At 42.3% G+C, this 20,650-nt stretch overlaps 2 protein-coding genes across 2 annotated transcripts; both read left to right on the top strand.

The window, feature by feature from the left end:
* Positions 1-251: 251 nt before the first annotated feature.
* Positions 252-7,125, top strand: colgalt1a (collagen beta(1-O)galactosyltransferase 1a). The gene is made up of 12 exons (XM_085783990.1): positions 252-664; positions 2,899-3,009; positions 3,099-3,216; positions 3,746-3,880; positions 4,010-4,214; positions 4,309-4,428; positions 4,594-4,670; positions 4,801-4,907; positions 5,024-5,156; positions 5,232-5,359; positions 5,456-5,662; positions 5,749-7,125. The coding sequence occupies exons 1-12, from the start codon at positions 432-434 to the stop codon at positions 6,014-6,016; spliced, it is 1,842 nt and encodes a 613-aa protein (XP_085640116.1). The 5' UTR covers positions 252-431; the 3' UTR covers positions 6,017-7,125.
* A 709-nt stretch (positions 7,126-7,834) lies between these two features.
* On the top strand, positions 7,835-20,101 carry gmip (GEM interacting protein). The gene is made up of 21 exons (XM_085783987.1): positions 7,835-8,125; positions 9,253-9,337; positions 9,853-9,946; positions 10,054-10,102; positions 12,247-12,372; positions 13,475-13,539; positions 13,851-13,958; positions 14,106-14,186; positions 14,427-14,588; positions 14,747-14,884; positions 15,251-15,441; positions 15,575-15,666; positions 15,767-15,829; positions 15,948-16,034; positions 16,130-16,269; positions 16,376-16,552; positions 16,648-16,785; positions 17,307-17,506; positions 17,663-17,987; positions 18,478-18,580; positions 19,324-20,101. Exons 1-21 carry the CDS (start codon positions 8,080-8,082, stop codon positions 19,977-19,979), a joined length of 3,126 nt encoding a protein of 1,041 aa, XP_085640113.1. The 5' UTR covers positions 7,835-8,079; the 3' UTR covers positions 19,980-20,101.
* The last annotated feature ends 549 nt before the right edge of the window (positions 20,102-20,650 follow it).

The raw sequence follows: 20,650 nt of genomic DNA, 5'->3' as shown, positions 1-20,650 counted from the left end.
CGTTTGCTCTGCTCCACAGCTCTGAGTTGCCTTCACATCCCTTGTAAATTAGAAAGTCGCACATTTTACACTGAAAACCAGCACTCATTTGTAACATGGGTGTATCTTACAACTACCCATAAAACCTATTTTCACTAGCAATAAAAAAAAAAATAACATTAATAAAACGCTAATTAAACATTCGCCTTTTGTTTTTTACTGTGTCCTCTTCTTCCGTAGTAGTCCATCCCCTTTAAGACCACGGCACATCCCACCCCTTTAAAGCTCAACTTCGCAGTGTTGTCACATCAGGAGCGGCTGCACAGATTTCTGCCTTTCTGGCATCACGGCGAACTTTTTCAATAGTGTCTCACCACCCGTAGACCATAAAACCTCCACCCGCCTGGATCTGTTTTGTGTTTATTTTGTTACTTCTTAAATTTATTGCCGCAATGCCCCGTGTGCGCTCGGGCAGCCTCCCCGCCGCGCTGCTCCTCCTGCTGCTCCTGTCCTGCTGCAGCTCTGTCCGGGGATATTTTGCGGAGGAGCGCTGGAGCCCCGAGTCTCCGCTTCTCGCCCCCCGGGTCCTCGTCGCCCTGATCTGCAGAAACTCTGAACACTCTTTGCCTTATTTCCTCGGCACCATTGAACGCCTCAACTATCCCAAGGACCGTATGGCTCTGTGGTAAGTTTCTACAAAGGCATTTCACTTTTACTTATTGTCTCTAAACCTAGTTAGTCAAGTTGACCTCTTGCAGAGATCTAAAAGTTTCCATGTCTTTGCCATAGGTTTCTGACTGAAATATTTCACATAAATGTTGCATAAACCAGCATTGCAGATTGCAGAGTTGAGGGGAACGCGTACAAAAGGGGGTGGACCCGCAGAGAATGGATTAATAAGTGTAAAAAATGAAGGGAAGTTTGAGTTTCTGCGCAGGGCACAAAGCCTGGTTTTAAAAAATTGAACCACAAGTCTCAGCAAGCAGCAAAACGAAGGAGAATCAACGTTGAGATCAGACAAAAAAAAGCAACCTCCGTTTGTTTAGACAGAGGTGAACACATCTGGACGCTGCACTCCTCATCGGTGCAGCCATGCATTGAATTGATCTGTATACGTGGAGGGGAGGGGACGGGACTCATTTGGCCACGAGGGGAGCTCTATGGTTAATAAACCCATACAAAGTGAGATATTGTTCACTCTGCTCTCTCCATTAATAGACACAGACAGACAGATCTTTTAAGCAACTTCAAGTCTGCTTCTCTCCAGACTCGTAGCCTATCACTCCCTCAACTACCAGCAAGGCTAAATACACAGTGTATGATAAACCTGAGGAATGACTGAGAGAGATTTATGTAATCCAGTGTTGGCAGAAACATGACACAGGCCAATTTGCCCATGCAGCTTTCACTATAGAACAATGCGGTGTTGATCAGTTGCTGTACCAAGCGATTATTATAGGGTCTAAAAGCTCTATAGGCAATTTTCCAGACCTAACAGGCCTGCACGCTGGCTGTCATTTTAGGACAAACTTCACTCTCTACGGTGATTATCTGGTGGTTGTGCAAATTGATGTTTAAGTCAGTGTAAACATCTGTCTACCTTGCACACTCAAATGAGGAGGGAAGTGAAAGGGAGGTGCTCCTCCATATAATAATCCCAACAACATGCTCCAACAGCCCACCCATGCTTATACCCTAAGAGCGCTGAGCTGTTTCCATGACTACCTGGAGGGCTGGAGGGCTATGCTTATTTTCACCCGCCAACTTGGTGAACAAGTTTTACTTGATAAGAGTATATGTGACTGAAATCGTTTAATTTATACTTTTTCTGGGTGGTCAGAAACATCTGTGTAAATAGGTTTGAGGTGAGGGCAGTTGTGTTTAGAGTTGTGTTCTCCAAGCACTTTAAGCTGCATCTGGAAAATGCAAAGGGCTTTGTGATGTTGTAAACACTAGATGTTGTTGTTGTATGCTTCTTCTTTTTTTTGCTGAAGTAAAATTTTGCAGCTGCTTGAAAAAATGCCAAATACTCACAGGCACAGTTAGCCAGACTGTCATTTGAAGCTCTGGTGTCTGCAATTAGTCCTGCATTGCTGCTTCACCAAAACCAACTAGCACACCAGCTTTAAGTGAAACACCAACTGTAGATGGACACTTCGAGTGTCAGTATAGTCCATGGTTCAAAACTGTGGTTTTAAAACATTTATTTTAGCTGAACATCAGGTGGAAAAAATCGGCACATTTCACAGTTTAAAGATGGGACAGCGGGAGTGAGGGCAGAGGGAGCTTAGCAAGGAGCTGCTGTGTTCTCACAGAGTCATGTGAAATCTTTCCAAGAGAATCCACCATGGCTGTCATCCAAATGGTCAAAATATAGTGCGCTCCAAAACCAAAGAAAAAGCCTTTCTCACTTCCAGTGAAGTTCAACATTTGGCTGGATTTAGATCTTCCGCAGAATTTGATTACACATGCGAAGTGTCTGACTTGAGTGCATGTGCTTCTCGCATGGTTTCAATCTGTTTGAATTATTTCCTTCTATTCTCATCTACTGTAGACAAGTTTTACTTCTCTATTTCTGTTTCCGGTATCATTTTTGTAATGTGACATTTCTTAAACTGTGATAATTTACATTAAAACAGTATCAAGCCAGGTGTACAGCCTCTGTTGTGTAATATCACAATCAGTTGTGTTAGTTCCCACAGCTGCAGACAATGAGGGTACCAACAGTGAACACAAGACTATTGTCATTTGAGTCATGGTATCGGTTTTCAGGACTTTGTCTCAGCTTGAATCCGGTGCAGCGCTAGTGCTACACTCATGCATTGTTACTTTTGTTGGCCTCAGTTGTTGATTACACCCAGTCCCTCTGATGTTTAATGCACTTCACTCTGATCATTTACATTTGTTGTATATTAACAGGGTAGCTACTGATCATAATGAGGACAACACTACAGCCATTCTTCGTAACTGGCTCGTCCAGGTGCAGAACCTTTACCATTATGTGGAATGGAGGCCTAAGGAGAATCCCAGGTTGGTCATTTTCCAGTGGAAGTTTGCGTTACTGAAAAGGTTCACAGTGTTGATTAAAACCAGTCTAAATTTCCAATTGTTTCTTGCAGCCGTTATGGAGATGAAGATGGTCCGAAGCAATGGACAGACTCCCGATATGAACATGTTATGAAGCTTCGGCAAGTAGCACTGGAGGCAGCTCGCGAGATGTGGGCAGATTACTTTATGGTAGGTCGACAAAATTGCTCTTTACAGGCACAAGAAAGCACAGTAAAAAGTTTTCTATTTTAGGTACTGAGCCCATGCTGTTACCCAGACAATCTTTACTCTTCAGTAGCAGCAGAGGGATAAGTATAGAGTTAAGTCCAAAGTACTGTCATATTTGTAATTTAAGCACCAGGAATGGTGTCGAAAATTTACCCACTTACATTTTTTCTGGTTCAGTCGCACAGCTTGACACAACGTGAACCGTATTTTAAAACGCAGCTCTGTTTCCATTCCTGTTTGTATTCCCCAGCCCGGCCCACTTTGTCTATCATCAGCGGGGTATAATTTTGGAGCAAAGCACATCCAGAATTGCAATAATTTTAAGCAACAAAAGTTTTTTTGGAAGCTGTCATACCCTTCTCTGTTATTCATCTTTTTTTTGTCTTTTGCAACTCAATTTCAATGTCCTATTTAAACTTCATGATCATCCTGACATTTCTGCTGAACCAGACTCAAACATCCACTGTTCCTTCTTCCTCTCCTTGTGTAGTTGGCGGATTGTGATAACCTCCTCACCAATCCCAATGTCCTCTGGAAGCTAATGACAGAGAATAAGACCATCATCGCTCCAATGCTTGATTCCCGTGCTGCATATTCAAACTTCTGGTGTGGAATGACCTCACAGGTACTTTGATGATGACAGGGTCTACACTCGATCGTTAATGTCAGGTATTTTCAAAGAGCTTGGTTGCTTTTAATGAATGCTCTCAAATCCTCTCCGAACTCAACTGTTAATCATCTCGGCTTTTTCCAGGGTTACTATAAGCGAACCCCTGCCTACATACCCATGAGGAAGCAGGTGCGGAAGGGCTGTTTTGCCGTACCCATGGTCCACTCCACTTTCCTCATAGACCTCAGGAAAGAGGCATCCAGACAGCTGGCCTTTCACCCGCCACACCCAGACTACAGCTGGGCTTTTGATGATATCATTGTGTTTGCCTTCTCTACTCGGATGGCAGGTATTTTACCATTCAGTGCATAAATCCTAAGGTGTTACACATCCATCTTTAACATCTTAACTGAAAAAAAACATCCATCTACTCCTCTTTACAGATGTGCAAATGTTTGTATGCAACAAAGAGACCTACGGTTACTTCCCCGTGCCCCTTCGATCCCATAATACTTTGAAAGATGAAGCCGACAGCTTCTTGCACACCCTGCTTGAGGTCAATGGTGAGTAGCTTACACTCAGACTGAGGGTTTTACTCCTGCCTTTTTTCCGCTGGCTTTAAATCTATATTCTACTTACTGCTGCTTCTTCTAAATGATATCTTTCAGCATAGGTTTCTATGTATCACTTAAACCATTTCTGCATCCATCTTCCCTCTCACCGTGTAGTGCGAAATTCCCCAGTGATGCCTTCCAAATACATACCTGTTCCTAGAAAGCACCCTGACAAACTGGGCTTTGATGAGGTGAGTAACGAGTGATGTGAAGATGGAATCTGCAAAAATGGCCCCTCTATCCACTTCTGTGCTGAATGCTTCCCTCTGCTGATAGAAATCTGTACCACACTGACTGGTCATGCTGCTGCTCTATGTGCAGGTGTTCATGATAAACCTGCAGAGGCGGACTGACCGCCGAGAACGTATGTTGAGGACATTATATGAGCAGGAGATTGATTGTAAGGTCGTTGCAGCTGTAGATGGAAAGTAAGTCGGCTCTGTTTTATGAATACTTTTAGACTTATTCAGCGCTTTGTGATCACGTTCGCCTGCCTTTTCTCACTTCCCGTTTTGTGACATTTGTTGCTCTCTCTCAACTTCAGAGCACTGAATATGAGTGAAATTAATGATATGGGCATCCACATGCTCCCTGGGTACAGTGACCCCTATCACGGTCGCCCACTGACAAAAGGAGAGCTGGGATGTTTCCTTTCCCACCATAAAATCTGGAAAGAGGTGAGCCTCAGTTAGCCAAGCATTGGTGAACCACACAGGTGGACGATGTACTGATACAACTGTGTCTGACTTCAGATCGTGGAGCGTGGCTTGGTAACCTCTCTGGTGATCGAAGACGACTTGCGCTTCGAGGTCTTCTTCAAACGACGCTTGATGAACTTGATGAGAGAGGTGGAGGAGGAAGGACTGGACTGGGATCTCATGTGAGTTAGCACTTCCCTGCGAATCTTAAATTTGACCTTGATTCCCCTAAAGTTTGTTATTGCTTCTTATTTGTCCTTTTTATTTATTTCTTATAGTTATATTGGTCGGAAGAGAATGCAGGTGGATCACCCAGAGAAAGCAGTGCCTAACATACACAACTTAGTGGAGGCAGACTATTCATACTGGACACTAGGTTACATGATATCAATACAAGGTGCTGATAAGCTTTTGAAAGCCGAACCACTGAAGAGGATTTTACCAGTGGACGAGTTTCTTCCTATCATGTTCAATAAACATCCTGTGTAAGTATCTGTACCTTACAACATTATACATCTGCTGAAGAGATTTCCTTTTTTTGGTTTGGTTTGACATTATGTCTCCTCCACAGGGCCGACTATATGGAGCAGTTTGAAACCAGGAACCTGAAGGCATTTTCCGCCGAGCCTCTTCTGGTGTATCCAACACACTACACAGGTGACACGGGCTACGTCAGCGACACCGAGACCTCCACGGTGTGGGACAATGAAAAGATTCGCACAGACTGGGACAGAGCACGTTCGGGAAAAACCAGGGAGCAGGCTGAGATCAGCACTGAGGCCCAGAACTCAGATGTACTCCAGTCCCCTTTGGACAGTACAGCCCGGGACGAGCTATGAGACGGACTGCATGAGAGCTTTTTCCGAAAATTCAAAAGGTGCATAGGCCGAGCCACCTTAGTTTTTTAATCATGTTTTCATCTTTGATACTTTGGATTTTGCATCACAGCAGGGATGTGACATCAGAGTCTCTGGAAAGATTTACTTTATCCAGATGTGATGAGTTCAAAAAGGGATCAGATGTGTCTTACGTTGTCCGTCATGTTGTCCATTTGTAGTTTTTACTTTATATATAGGCACTAGACTTGCCATTTGGGATGGCATTTGCAGTACCCAGCCTCTGTCTGTCATACAGAAACAAACCTATATATCTGCAATATGCAATTGGACTGTTACATTTCAGTCACTGGGCAATTAACTTTGCCTTAATTTGACATTACACTGTGAAATGCTTTTTTAAAATGAATTTCTCAGGATTACAGATTAATAACCAAACTGTGTCACTGAGAAAAATCAAAATTTCAAGGAAGCATTCATGTCTTGAATCAGCCAGTATCACTCCAAATCCATTGGTCTCTGCTGTCGAAGGTTGGAGAGGAGAAATTCCTGCATGTTTTTTTGTTTTCATCTTAAGTATTTCTTTCTTTACACATTTCCTACTGTTGTTTTGAATAATAATTAGCCAACACTTTAGACATTTGTAACTGATCTTTACCAACATGCAACAAAAACAGCAAAAGTCAACTCAGAATCATAGAACTGCTGTGAATGTGTCAATGGCAACACCACCCAGCTGCTGAAATAGTTATAAGCGTGACAAACCACTGTACACACCTCAAACTTGATGGTTTGGGAGGGAAATGGTTATATATGCCCTTTAAGTTCCCTCCGAAAGAACCCACCCAACCACATCCAAGCACACGCCAGCTTCTCCACCTCCTAATCATCCTCAGTTAAACAGCATTTTGTGTGAGCAAGACATGAGGGAGACAAACCCTGTGAAAGAGCATGGAAAATTGGGATCATGTTGCTTTTACATATTTATTCTGTCAATGTCCAAAGAAGTTGATTTCTGTAAGGTACTGATGGGAGATGTTCACCCACTGATTTTGCACAGAAATGTTAGTGGTGCCAACAAAAAAATAAAATGTTTTATTTTTAAACAAAAGCTGAATTTGAATGTTATTGTTGTTATTGGATGACTTAGTTGTGCCACGTAAACTGACTGTCAGCTGTAGCCAGTAACAAAAGTGTGCACTTTAGTATTCTGAGCAGAGTGTATTGAGAAGATCTCATTTACATCTTGTGCAGTGTGAGCTGCGAAACAGCAGTGACCCATTTAATCCATAAATACCTCATTTATTACTGTTGCTGAGAAACACACTGGATACCCATTTTTACTGGCTGATTAATCAAGTCAGTGTATTCTCCACTTGGACAACTATGTGTGTATTAATATTCAATTTAAGTGAGGCCCAGAACTCTTTCTATTATGTGTGATGTGGCCATTTAACATAATTAAAAGGATGAAGCCAAACGGCGGGAGCTTCATTTCACACCTCACTAATTCCTTTAGATGTCACTTCTGACCAAGCACTTGCTGTTAATCAAGTATATGGGACAATGAGAGTTGCAAAGAGTTAGCTAAATGATGTATTCTGATGTTTAATATTGTGTGTTAGACCAGTCTCTGTCCATATCTGGAATCTCGTACAAGTACACACTGTTCAAACCTGATATTACCCACAACAAACTGCTGAGATCAGAGTTTTTTTGTTTGTTTGTTTTTTTTACTGAGGTAACGCAGTCTAAACACAGTGGCACCTCTGACTATGTGTAGTGTGATAGTGTAGGTGGGGCCTGCCGTCACAGAGAGATACACTTCCTCTTCCCGTGGTGGTGAAAATGTTGGCCAACCTCCACTCTGACAGAGGAAGATCATTTTGAGAGCGCAAACGGGCGCAGAGCTGCATGCTGGTGACTTACCATAAGTGTGTCGGTGCATGTACAACACACTGCAGTGCAGATTTCCTGCCTGCTCAGTTTCTTGTTGTGTGGCGTGGTGTGACCTTAAGGGCAGATGATGTGTGCGTGGTGTTGGTAGAGTCTTGCTTAGTGCAAAAATGGAGGAAGATCAAGTGCCAAGCCAGGCTTCTTCTCAAGCCACAGGTGAGCATAAAGAGTATGGTGTTATCAGCTCATTTTGGGGGAAAGTGTCGTGTCTCGCATCATTTATATGTGATCTATTCTCAATCTTCGTTTGAATTCAAAAACCGTTTTTCGTTAACATATGTATTTCCCCACTTGTTAATCTTATTTCAAGTTGATGAATAATTTCCTGGAAATTTACAGCAGTGGTGCTATAATGTGGATATTTCATGTGAGTGCATGATGTGAATGCATCATGTGCCTGGGTTTTCTCTGTGAATGTGTCTCGTCAGGAGGTTTGTGTGCATCCTCTTAGTCAAATGAGTGCTGCTGAACTTCCTGAACTCTATTTCTTATTTAGAGCTTTATTTAACAGGGTGTTAACAGCAAGTCTTTAACCTTTACGTCGTAAGGCAAAGGATAGATTAAAACTTTGATGTGGTTGCAACAGCTGGAACAACTACACATCAAACTCGATTTTTTTTTTTTTTTTTACTTTATGCTCGTAATTTGGGAAATCACCACAATGTGATTTAAATTAATGAATATAAAATTGTATGCGGTCATTGGAAATACTGTAGTTACACAACAACCGAAAAACATATAAGGGCCTGTGTTTGATTAAGTGGAATACGAGTGAAAAACTTAAGAGTTTTCTATCTTTTCTTAAGCATCTTATGTGCCTCTCATTTCTCATTGTTGCACCCTAACACTACTGGTGTGAAAAACAAGGACTTAATGTTCATTGTGGGACGTGACACGAATTGCAAGCAGGATGTGGTTTACCAATATGGAGACATGTCACTGAGAGAGAGAGAGAGAGAGAGCTAGCTTTCTCTCATTTTTTGCATCTGTTGTAAATCATCAGGTTTTAAACTTTTTGTTACACCCCAAAGTGAAATACCAGCTGAACAGTCGGTAAAGTAAAGTGGGTTGAGGTTTTGTTATTAAAATACACTACATTGTTCCTTGTTATATTTCAGTTTGCATTCAGTCCAAGAAGTGTTTTTTATCAGAAATGTAAATGAAAAGTATGACAGCCGCAACACCCCAATTTGGCTTTAACAGTTATACACTTTCATGGCCTCTCATCTACGAAGACCATCACAATATTTTATGGATCTTCTCATATCCATTTCTCCTTTCAGAGGTCAAGAAGGTGAAATCTGAAACCAAGCGATACAGTGAGATCTTCAGAGAGTTTGATAATCTTGATTTATCTTTCATCCCTTCGTAAGTATTATGCATTTACACAATGGCACTACCATGCATTTGTCTTGGCTCATGCATCGCTCTGCTCGTACATTTTGATCTGAATAATGTGACGGAAAAACACAGTGGTTAGAGAGGTGTCACTCGAGGATGTTGTAAGCTTTTCTGGTCATCGGAAACCATACAGGATGAAACTGTAAACCCAAATTCATTTTTAAGCTCTGTTGTACCCACTGTACATGGTCTTTCTTTATATAGATCATGTCAATAGAGCAGTCAGTTCTTGGGAAAAAAGTGTAGTAAAGTAAATTTGTTTTAAATAATTGTAGTGGACTTTAAAATGTACTTGAGGAAGTTCTGTGTGATACTGGTCAGTCCATCAACACCTGCCTGTCTGGCAGGCATGCACATGAAAACACAGCTGCATGTAAATGTGAGTGTTTATATAATATGTTACTTGATGAGCTCCAATCCTTATTAGGCATTGCTGTTTGACTGTGTATGTTTCTCTCCCAATATATTCTTCCTGTACGTAGTGTAGAGGAGGATCTGACAGACCTTGATTCGCTGTACACCCAAGAATTCACCATTGGAGAAAGCGCAGAGCTGATAGACCAACACAATGTGTCTGTAAGTAAAAATGAATGAATGAATGAACAAACACCAGTTTTTGGACGATTAGTAATGAATTTATGGAGTAAAAGTCTGTTTTTGCTTTGTTTTTTCTTTCCCAACAGAGTGAGGATGTATACTATCAACAGGCACGCAGTGAAGTCCCTGACTCAGGTATGTTTTTTTTTAATGTGTATGAGAGTGTGTGTAGGTGTATCAGTGTGTGTAGGCTCTCCTCAGTGTGTCAGTGCATGTTCAGCAGAGTTGACTTTAGACTTGTGCATGCTTATATGTTAACACCCACCTTGCTGTGACTCAGAGCTGACAGCTCCCAGCAGATCCTCAGTGATGATGATGATGTGCAGGAACTGGTGTCAGTCTGTGACACTTTGATAGAGTATCTTCTCAATCTCAACGTGTTTTCTTATAATTAGCCATGAGTTGTAATTGCTTCGCTGTAATGAGATTAGGATAAAGGGTGAGGATTAAAGCAGGGGACAGCTGCTCTCAGTCTTCTTCTTTTTTCTTTTTTTTTTACCATAGACACAAGGGGAAGAAAGAGGGGGTGCTCTAATTACACAAGCTAAAGCAGTAGATATAAGGAATATGGGAAAAAAAAGACTAGACTTTTACTCTTTGTGTTCCTATTTCAGTGCAACTTCAGTCACAGCACACAGGAAGAGATTAGGGATTACAGAGTCAGATTTTAAGAGGACAGTGGAAAGAAAAGGTCACAAAACATTTCTTAATTCACTTCTAAGTGGGTATTTTTATGTTCCTGTGGCCTCAAGTCCGATGGTGTTTTTTATATCTTTACATTTCCTGTTCTTTAACCATCTGAAAATGACACATTACTGCGAAATGCTCTTTTGCAATCCGGCTTGTTGTGTTTACATCGATTGATGTTAGATGCCAACCCCCTTTACCCCTCCCGGCTCAGTCGCACACCAGGAGGTAAACCTCACTTGATGCTCTTCTAAAGCCTGTCACTCCACAATCTGGACCTGACTAGGATAATCCCCAACGCAAGTGCTGGAAGCCATAGTCATGAGGCGGCGCAGATTCTGCTTGGAGGCTGACTGCTGAAAGTGCTCAGAGCTCTGCCTAAGACAAAACGTAGAGAGGAAAGGCTAAGCGATGTCGACCGTGGCACACGGTCTGGCCACAGATCCATCATTCTTCTGGAATTGCCTGTTCTTTCTTGTGGATTTTGCTTAAAGACAGAGAAGAAACTACTGCCCCGTTTGGATTTTTTTTTATACCACTCTGACTGGATTTGGCAGCAATGTAAAATGAACAGCCCAAAATAAAATCTCAATGTCTGAGTGAGGAACTTGAGAGAGAAGTCGCTGCACTCCTTTTGGTAGTGCGTGCTTGCTCAGTTAAAAACATAGCTGAATACTCGGAACTGCGATGTGGTGCATGAGAAGAAGTGAAAGTTCTTGAAGTGCATCTGTGCTATAACTTTTGGCTACACGAGAAAATGTGTTTGAATAGATTTGAACTTTAACAATTTGCAAAAGTTGCACTGGAAGTGCAAAGGAGTGATAAAGAGGAATAGAGAAAGTAGTGTGTGGAGTGCTTTTCAAGAGACCATGTGATTGTCACTAAACATCATCCACCCTGTGATGGTGTGAGTCACAGAGGAAGAGCCAGTGGTTGTCATATCAACACCCTCTCGACCAGACCACAACTGTGACAACGGGGTCTCTGACAGTGCATACTGGCACTGAGCAGTGTGTGTGTAACACTGCTCTCATAGCACAGCTCGTCTCTTTGTAGCCGACTAGAAGTGAACAGGTGTGAAAGGGGCGGGGCCAGGCAGAGAGAGGAACAGGGGTCAGGAGGGAAGTTATTAACCAAGGCTGTTTGTCTTTGGTTGAAACTGTCCTCTCACAGATCCCTATTGTGTCAATTGGCACACAGTTGAAAAAAAAAAGAGTATTTTTGCCAACCAATCAACTATAGTGTTGGTCTTGCATGCATGAGGTACATGGTACTGAAACCTCCTGGAAACCACAGGACCTTTATTCTGAGGAGCAGCTATGACATGCATTATGCAGTCATTATTTCCTGTTTTGGGTGTGTGTAAACTTTTTTTTTTAACTGACTTCTGATTGTATTCATTGTTCCTGATAAAGTCAGGGAGCTCGGGTTGGGCATTGTATGGTAGGTAGATGTTTCTTTGAGGCTGAGGGCTGTATGAGCCCTCCAGAAGAGACGAGCTGGGAGGTGTAGCCCGGCTGACACTTGTGTGATCCCTGGGTACGGCTCCAAGTGTGTGGAGCCTGCAGTGATGCTGATGTACTCCCTCTCAGCCCAGGAAGCGGACCTGGCCCTCTGTCGCTGTGAGGATGGGGTTGAGACGGCGCTGCAGTACGCCAAGATGTGGTGCCGCTATGCCAAAGACCTCCTTGCCTGGTTGGAGAAGAGAATCAGCTTGGGTAAGTCCGCATGCAGCTCGTGAGTAGATTGTTGTCATCTGCCGTGTGGTGTCTGCCATGTCAGTGCATTAAATTTGGTCTGCACACAAAAGCAGAAATAAATGAGGTACATCCAAAATGAAGTTTAAAGTACCAAACATATTTTGTGGGTAACAATTTTGATGTGAATGGTTTCTTGGAGAGTTAGATCAACTCTTTGTTTATTCAATAGAACGGAACTGTAATAAAACGAACAGAGCAAAGATTAGACACATATTTGTACCCTAGTTATAACCCTAACCCTAACCCACAATGGTACAGACATGAGTGGGGTTTGATAACGATGTTGCCTTAACATGGCATGTCTTTTTTTTATTTATGTCAGTGAGGATGTCTGAGGGTGGAGCACATTGCACTTACACAGAGAGAGAGAAAGGATTAGAGGGCAGATAATCTGCTGGCTAGAGGAGGGTAATAAAGGAGATGGGGTGCCTTTGAAGTGCATACATGATGATTACACTGGTAATCACTGTCACAGGTGCCCAGTGTCCAGCCTCAGATGCCAAGCATGCAAACCTGTCGGCAGCAATCAAAATATAGGAGCGAGTCCTCAGCTCAACTGTGTAAAGAGCAGTGTTTGGTAACAGCAACAGATGAGCAACACAGGGTGGAGTTCATACCCAAACTATTGCAGATTACTCATAGTAGAGCAACAATGTGAGATACCTAATAGCAACAGTCTATTGTCTATGATTAAAAGGGGAAGTGGGGATCAAGAACCACCATCAGGTTAGAGCTGACAGACAGTCCACAGACCATTTCCCAGTTTCAGACATAAACACGAAAATACAAGTCTCTGAGTTGCTGACAAACATGCAGTTCCACCAATGAGGTCAAGACACCACATCCATATTCAAATCAGAACTGACATACAGGGGGTTTAATGAGTTTTCCAATAAATGTCAAGGTGATCTCACTACGCTGATCAAACATGAAAGCTCAAGCATCATGTACCAACAACTGTGTTTTCAGTCCACAATTCAACTGTGCTCTACTGTATTGTGTCAGTAGCTGAAGCTGAGAGAAAAAAAAGAAAAAATTCACCAAGGATTTTTGTCGACAGAACAAGAATTTGCAAAAAACGTGATGAAGACAGCTGAAGGAGCAAGAGCCAGTGTTTCACAGCAGGTACGGCTTTGTTTATTGGATGTGTACCAGCGAGGGTGTTGTCATGTTTGCAACGTGTTGAAGATCACTTGCACATTTGATCTGTCTCAGCCATGGTTACTTTGTTCGTTTTATTGTATCATTTTGCCTTGGTCTGTCTCCGTCCTATAATAATATCATTATTTGTCATTTGTAACTGTATTGTTTGTCTGTGTTTTGATTGAACTCTAAAGTGTTTTGAGACCTCGTTTATGGTGATTCTACACTTTAAATAAAAACAGAATTGAATTGAACAGTGGAAAACTGTCTAAATATTGTTCTTGTCTATGTAGGAAATGATGCCTCTACAGTACATCTACACCATGGCACTAGAGCAAGACATCAAAAACAGTGTGACCTCGAAAAAGACTTCTGAACTGCTACAAAACCGCTGTCACCAAGTACAGAAATCCTCCACACACACATACACACACACACACGCATACACGTACATACAAAAAGTTTGAAGTTGATAAAATCTTCTCTGTTATTTAGAGGCAGGTGTGTTGCTGTGACTTTGTCTTTAATCCAGTATCTCTGTCCCAAAGGCCTTGGCTGCCAAGAAGAATGAGATTGACAAGTGGCGCAGAGAGTTTAAGGAGCAATGGGCCAGACAACAAAGGAAGATGGTGAGTGAATTCACAATCTTGTTTGTGACTCATGTTGAGCTCGGTTTATTGCACTGTCACAATGAATTCTCTCAATTTTAAGACCTTCCAACTGACTGGATGTCTGAACAAGTATCTGAAGCAAAATATCAGCCTCTGTCTGTTATGACATTGTTTATACCTGTGAAATTCATGTTACATGGTGCAGTAACAAACTTATCTGTGTGTGTGTGTGTGTGTTTTCCCCCTATACATTTTCAGAATGATGCAGTGACTACTTTCAAAAAGGGTCGGCATCAGTACTTCCAGCGCTGTGATGAGCTGGAAAAGGCTAAAGCTATCTCCGCTAAAGCTGTGGACGACACAGCTGGAATGAAAACACTGGATAAGAGGAGGAAGTCCAAAGATGAAGCCCAGACTAAGGTAAATGTGCCCTTAATGCAGGTCAACTACAGTTAAACACAGACAAAATACAGTATATTGTAACTTTTCTTATAGCGCGTTTATGATGCAATTTATGAACAATTATACATATTTGGTATGATGTAACAGCTCTCTGGTCTACTCTCTGTCTGCTCCAGGTGATAGAGGCAGAGATGCTGTTCAAACAGTATGTGAATGATGCCAGGCTCCAGCAAGATGAGATGGTGAAGGCCAAAGAGAGAATTATTTCTCACATGCGCAAGCTCATCTGTCAAGGAGACACTGTGCTCAAGGAGGTCGGTATGAAATCCTGGAAACTAAACATTTGTCTTACTGCAAAACAGATTGTCCATTGAACATCCATTCATTTGATTTAGTTAATGACACAGCCACAGTGACTAACAGTTACAGCAACACCAAATAAGACTACACTCAATACTAATTAGACTCTGCTTCAGAGAAGTTAAGTTCATGTAGAAATGTGACTGTGAAGTGTCTCAGTCTCACACATAAATGCATGACTTTGCTTGATTACAGTGATATACTTAATTAGTGCTTCATGCTTCACAACTTTTCTTATATAATGTCTGAAAAGAAAGGAACTACTTGTGTAAAATTTCAACATTTTCTCTCCACATTATACTATCTCCTCTCTGCATCAGGCCACCGTCAACATGTTTTACTACCAGCGGCAGCAGACGGAGGCCGTTCCCCTCGGTTACCACAACCTGGAGGTAACATGCAGGTCCCTCGAACCTGGCGAGCCCTACCTGCTCTACGTCCTCGGCAAGCGTCGCCCCGAGCAACCTCTCCCAGTCTTTAACTTTCAGGAGTATGTTCCTCAGGGCAAAGGGTACGGTAAACTAGTCAGCTGTTCATATTTCATGTTTTATTTCAGTCAGTCAAGTCAAACTCAGTAAAAAGCAGGAGAAAATGTTCCATGTTCATTTCATCACAAATATTGTGTCATCTTTTCTATTTGAAAGGAGCAAACGAAAAACCAGCAACACTCTCGGTTCTCTACCAGACTCTTCACCTATGACCGATGAAAGCTCATACAGAAGGTTCAGCGATGGCCGTAAGGACTTCTCATGATTGTGTAAATAATTATACTAACAGACAAAAAATTCTTCACCTAAATTTAATTGTTTTTTTGTTTTTTTCTTGGTCTTCTTTAGGCAGAATAGGGAACAGTGACTGTGATCATATTGGAGGCAGTTCTGAATCTCTGTCCAGCCCTGGTAATAGCACAAGTCTTCATCTGTCCCTATTCATTTTCTCTCACATGCAAATGAAAACTCTGCAAATATACACATGTTTGATTTCCCCTCTGCTCTGTCTCTCTCCATTGAATTGAAGCTAACTTTAACAGAAGGCTGCCGAAAACTGCCTCCACCTTGACTGTTTCATCCGACGACCTGGATGAGCGGGATATGTTAGAGCCAGGTCTGTTACTCACTTCTTAATACTTCTTAAAATAGAGTTTAACCTAGCCCACATTAAGACATTAAACTGATTTCGTCCTCTCCCTCACGTTACAGACATTGAAGTTACCCCTACCAAAGTGCGCCAACCGTCCCGAGCTGCAATGACACATCGACTCAGGAAGATGAAGAGCAAGATGAGCAAATGCAAGCAGTGTGAAAACTTCATTGTTGTCAGTGGGGTCGAATGTGAAGAGGTACGAGGCCAAATGTTTTATTGGGGTGTGGGTTGGGAAGAATAACATGATAACAGTTTGGGGGAATTTGTTAATAATCTTTCCTGTTCCTTCACAACACCCTCAGTGCGGAGCGGCTTTGCACAGGAAGTGCATGGAGGTGTGTCAGCTTGAGTGCGAGCACAGGAAGGGGACTGTGTTCGGGGTTGACCTCTCTCTGCTGCCGCGTGACAGGCCAGACGAGGTGCCCTTTGTCGTGCTGCTCTGCACATCTGAGATTGAGAGTCGTGCTCTCTCGGTCCAGGTATTGTTTACTACGCCACAGTCTTCCAAGTGTACAGTGCGTCAAATGTTGGCTGCTGGTATGATCAGTGTTTCCTACCTTTGTTTTTCCTTCAGGGGGTGTATCGCGTGAGTGGGTCCAAACCTCGCGTCCAGAAGCACTGTCAAGCCTTTGAGATTCAAAAGGACCAGGTTGACCTCACTGACATCTCGCCGCATGACATCACCTCAATCCTAAAGCACTTCTTCAAGGAGGTAGAGAAGTCGCTGCCACACAAATGACACTGATTCACTGCAAAAACTCAAAATCTTTCCAAGAATATTTGTCTTCTTTCTTGTCAAAATGTCTAATTTCTAGTCAAAACAATCCCTTTCCACTTAAAATAAGACTCATCACCCAAAAATTAACTTGTTTTTAGATAAATTTAACTTGTTTCAAACAAATTTTCACTTGAAATAAGTAGAAAAATCTGCCAGTGAAAGCAAGTTTTTTGTGCTTGCAATAAGGAAGAAAAACTTGCTCCACTATCAGATTATTTTAAGTGAAAATATGCTTGAAAGAAGGAAAAAGTGTCTAAAAACAAACTACTTTTTAATGTGATGAGTCTTATTTTAAGTATAATGAGATTTGTTTTGACTAGAAATGACATTTTGACTAAAAATAAGACAAATATTCTTGGTAAGATATTTGATTTTTTGCAGTGTTTAAAGAGGCTGATTAGATTTTAGATGAGACTGTTTCACTCACCAAATAATCCCACCGTTCTCTCTTCCAGCTCCCGGAGCCTTTACTAACCTTTGACCTATACGATGACTTCATGGCTGTGGGAAAGACCATTCAGCTGCTGGGAGAAAGCGAGCAGACACCAGACACTAATGAGATAACAGACATGGTTCACAACCTCCAAAAGCTACTACAGAAACTTCCTTCGTATTGCTATAGCACTTTGCAGCACTTGTTGTCTCACCTGCACAAGTGAGCATGCATCCTGCTTATAAACCTCATTGATCAATTGCAATTAGATTAGATTTACTTAGCCTAATCGTCCATGATAGCATGAACTTCCCATTTCCTTAAGAATTAAACACACCATTAGCTTTCCTTGACTTTGTCTTCTCACTGTTTTCACAGAGTTTCAGAAAACAACGAGAACAAGATGTCCCCCAGCAATTTGGGTATTGTGTTTGGGCCAACACTATTGCGCCCCCTTGTGTCCACGGACATGCCAATGATTGCCCTGCTGGAGACCACTTACCAGGCTGCACTTGTTGAGTTCCTCATCTCAAACCATGACATAATATTTGGCATTCAGCAGAGACATGGCACACCACCACCCCCAGTTCCCACCGCGCCTCTTCCAGACACCCCTCCCAGAGCTTCCTGTCCCTTGGATGGGGACAATGACACTGGTCCAGAGAATGAAAACTCCTCCAGAGAGCGGCCGCGCTCTCTCGAAGTAAGTGACAAAGCAGATTCTTGGGCTTTGTGTAGTATCCTTCCTTTGACTGCTACTTGATTTTAAAACAGATCAGTAGCAGAGATTTCACGCTGTTGCTTTAGCTGATTAATTTACCTGTTGTTTTAAGAGCCTTAGCACCCGGCATCTTAACCTCAGGTTCATTCTGTCAGGATTAACACACCCTGACAGCTGCTGCATCTCTACCGCTCTGCCTGCATGGCCCTTTTTCAAGCTTTACTGTGTAGGCATTTCACTTCTATTGCTTAAAAACTGAAGAAATATTCACACTGACTTGAGCTGATGACCTAGACACACAAAAGTAAAATCACCTGACCATGATACACTTAAATTCACCCCATGTACTGTAGTTGTTCATGGCCTTTTCCCATAAGAATCCTTTAGCATCCTTTAGTTCAACTATTAGAGGTTTAGAAGTGGTCTATAAATACTTTCAGACATCCACCACTCAATCTGTGTCATCCCGCAGAATCGAACAATCAAGAGAGATTCAAGCGAGGGTTATATTTCTGACAAGTCTTCATCCAATGAGGCAGTCGACCAGCTGAGCCCTGAAGCCAATGGGAGAGCAGGTAGGCGGGACGTAGTCATAGAGCAGTAACTCCTGACTAGAAGAGACAAACCAAACACATTTAGACTAATCCTTAGTGTTGTGTTAGAGTTTTTTTTAGTTGTTGGTGTAATGAGTTATAGATGATTGTTTGAATGATTGTTCAGAAAGAGTTTTAATGTATATTACTCTTAGTCTGTTCGTGGTTTGTTCTAGTTTAGAGTGACTTGTGGTATCTTCCACATACTGTGGCTGCAGGAGGCTCAAATGGTTCGTTGCAGTTCCTATTCCTTTTCTCACTTTACTTTTTGTTTCCTCTAGTTATTTTTAGAAACAAGACTTCCTTCCACTTTTTTCGCTGATGCCATCTAGCTGCATTCATTTGTAAAAACCGTGTGAATCAGGTCATTTAGTTTTTGTGAGGGATTGTGTTAAAACAGTAATTGCTTTTGATTGCTTTTAACTACCATGTGGATTATCTAGTAATTTCACATTTCAACAGAAACCCTGCTTTTACTTTTGAGTCTCCTCTTTGCTTGCTTTACCCTCTGTTGTTCTCCATTGTCTAACCGTCTAACCTTCAAGGCTTCTATTCACAACTGAACGCATGAATATATCAAGTCAAACAAGACATAATCTGTTAATGCATTTGAAATCAGTCTGCCCTCCAGAATAACTTTATATTATTATATTGCAGGGACCGCCAAATGTATAGTTCTACAACTTTTATGAATGACCCCCCTTGTTATCCCTCTTCTGCCCCAGTCCTGGCTATAAGAGGGGCGTCCACTGGTCATCAGGGTGAGCCGCTGGGAGACCCAGACTGTAATCTGGGGGCCACCCAGCCACGTTATCGCTTCACCAGACAGCCTGTGAAGTATCACCGGCATCATAACCCAGCAATCAGACTCTCCAACCCAGGTCGTGCAGCTCGACAGCCTGCAGCCCCGGTGAGGAGCCGGCCGGGGAGCGCTGACAGCAGCCCCAGCTCCTCTCCAGAGCCTGGGGCACGCAGACTTTCCCAAAACTTCAACCTCCTCGGCAGTGAGACCACTCACCACCATCCACTCCGCCGCTGCACCGTCGCTGAAGAGAGTAAAGTGGATGCACCACTGAGCCCCCGCGATGTCGTGCACTATATGTTGGGACTGGACACAGCTTTTACATCAGCTGCAACTGTGGCATCATCATCCAGTGCAACACGAGAGTCCTCCTCTCAGGGGGAGGCAGCTGGATATCGAGCTAATTTGAACACAAATATGTCCAATAACAGAAAGAGTCCTGGACAGAGTCGGGCTATGTGTTACTCACCAAAGTCATTTCATAAAGAGCACAACCTCAGCGCTCCAGCCCAGAAGATCCTGTCTGGTCTGAAGCTGAGGCGCAGCCACTCGGGGAAAGATGAGCAGCTCTTTGTCTGAAGACGGACAGAAATCTCAGACTGTTTACTGGAATATATCCACACACACACTGGAAATCCTTTATGTCAGTTATTGTGTACAAAGACTGCAACCAATATCAACATTAATGCAGTTATCCAAAACTTCTGAAAACTACTGTATTACCACATAAACTCCCCTTCAAAACTTTCTTCAGGGAGTTGACAAGATGACGGTTAATTTACCAAAAACAGTTCAAACTCACATTTGAGTCTCTGAAAACTCAGCTGGCTGATGCTCAGCAGGATGCCACAACCTTATTTACCACTAATCCTCTTTAAGATTTCATCTGTCGACCATCCAGGTGTGTAATATCCACAAGGAAGGTAGAGAAGTTACTGTATTTATCAGTTTATCATATTCCTAGTAAGTTTGAATGTAACAAGGAGGGGGTTTGGAAATGCAGCTTAAAGGATGCAAACTAGGACAACATGAGTCAAATGAAGAATGAAAATCCGCAAAAATATAAAGTCCATGAAGTTTTGTATTGTTTGTTATTTCTTTGCACTTTTAAATGTTTTATAGGTTCCACATGAAGAAAAAAAAAGTAGATCTAACTGGTGTCATTAAGTTACAAATGATTTCATGCACCTTTCCTGTTTTGACACGAGGGGGCGGTGTTCTCCCAGTGTGAGGGGTGAACATGCCAGACA

Source organism: Trachurus japonicus, chromosome 8, assembly GCF_045865225.1.
Source record: "Trachurus japonicus isolate A0001 chromosome 8, Traja_1.0".
In the NCBI taxonomy this organism is placed as follows: Eukaryota; Metazoa; Chordata; class Actinopteri; order Carangiformes; family Carangidae; genus Trachurus; species Trachurus japonicus.
The sequence above is the reverse complement of the archived record's forward strand: the minus strand, read 5'-3'. Positions and strand labels throughout refer to the sequence as shown.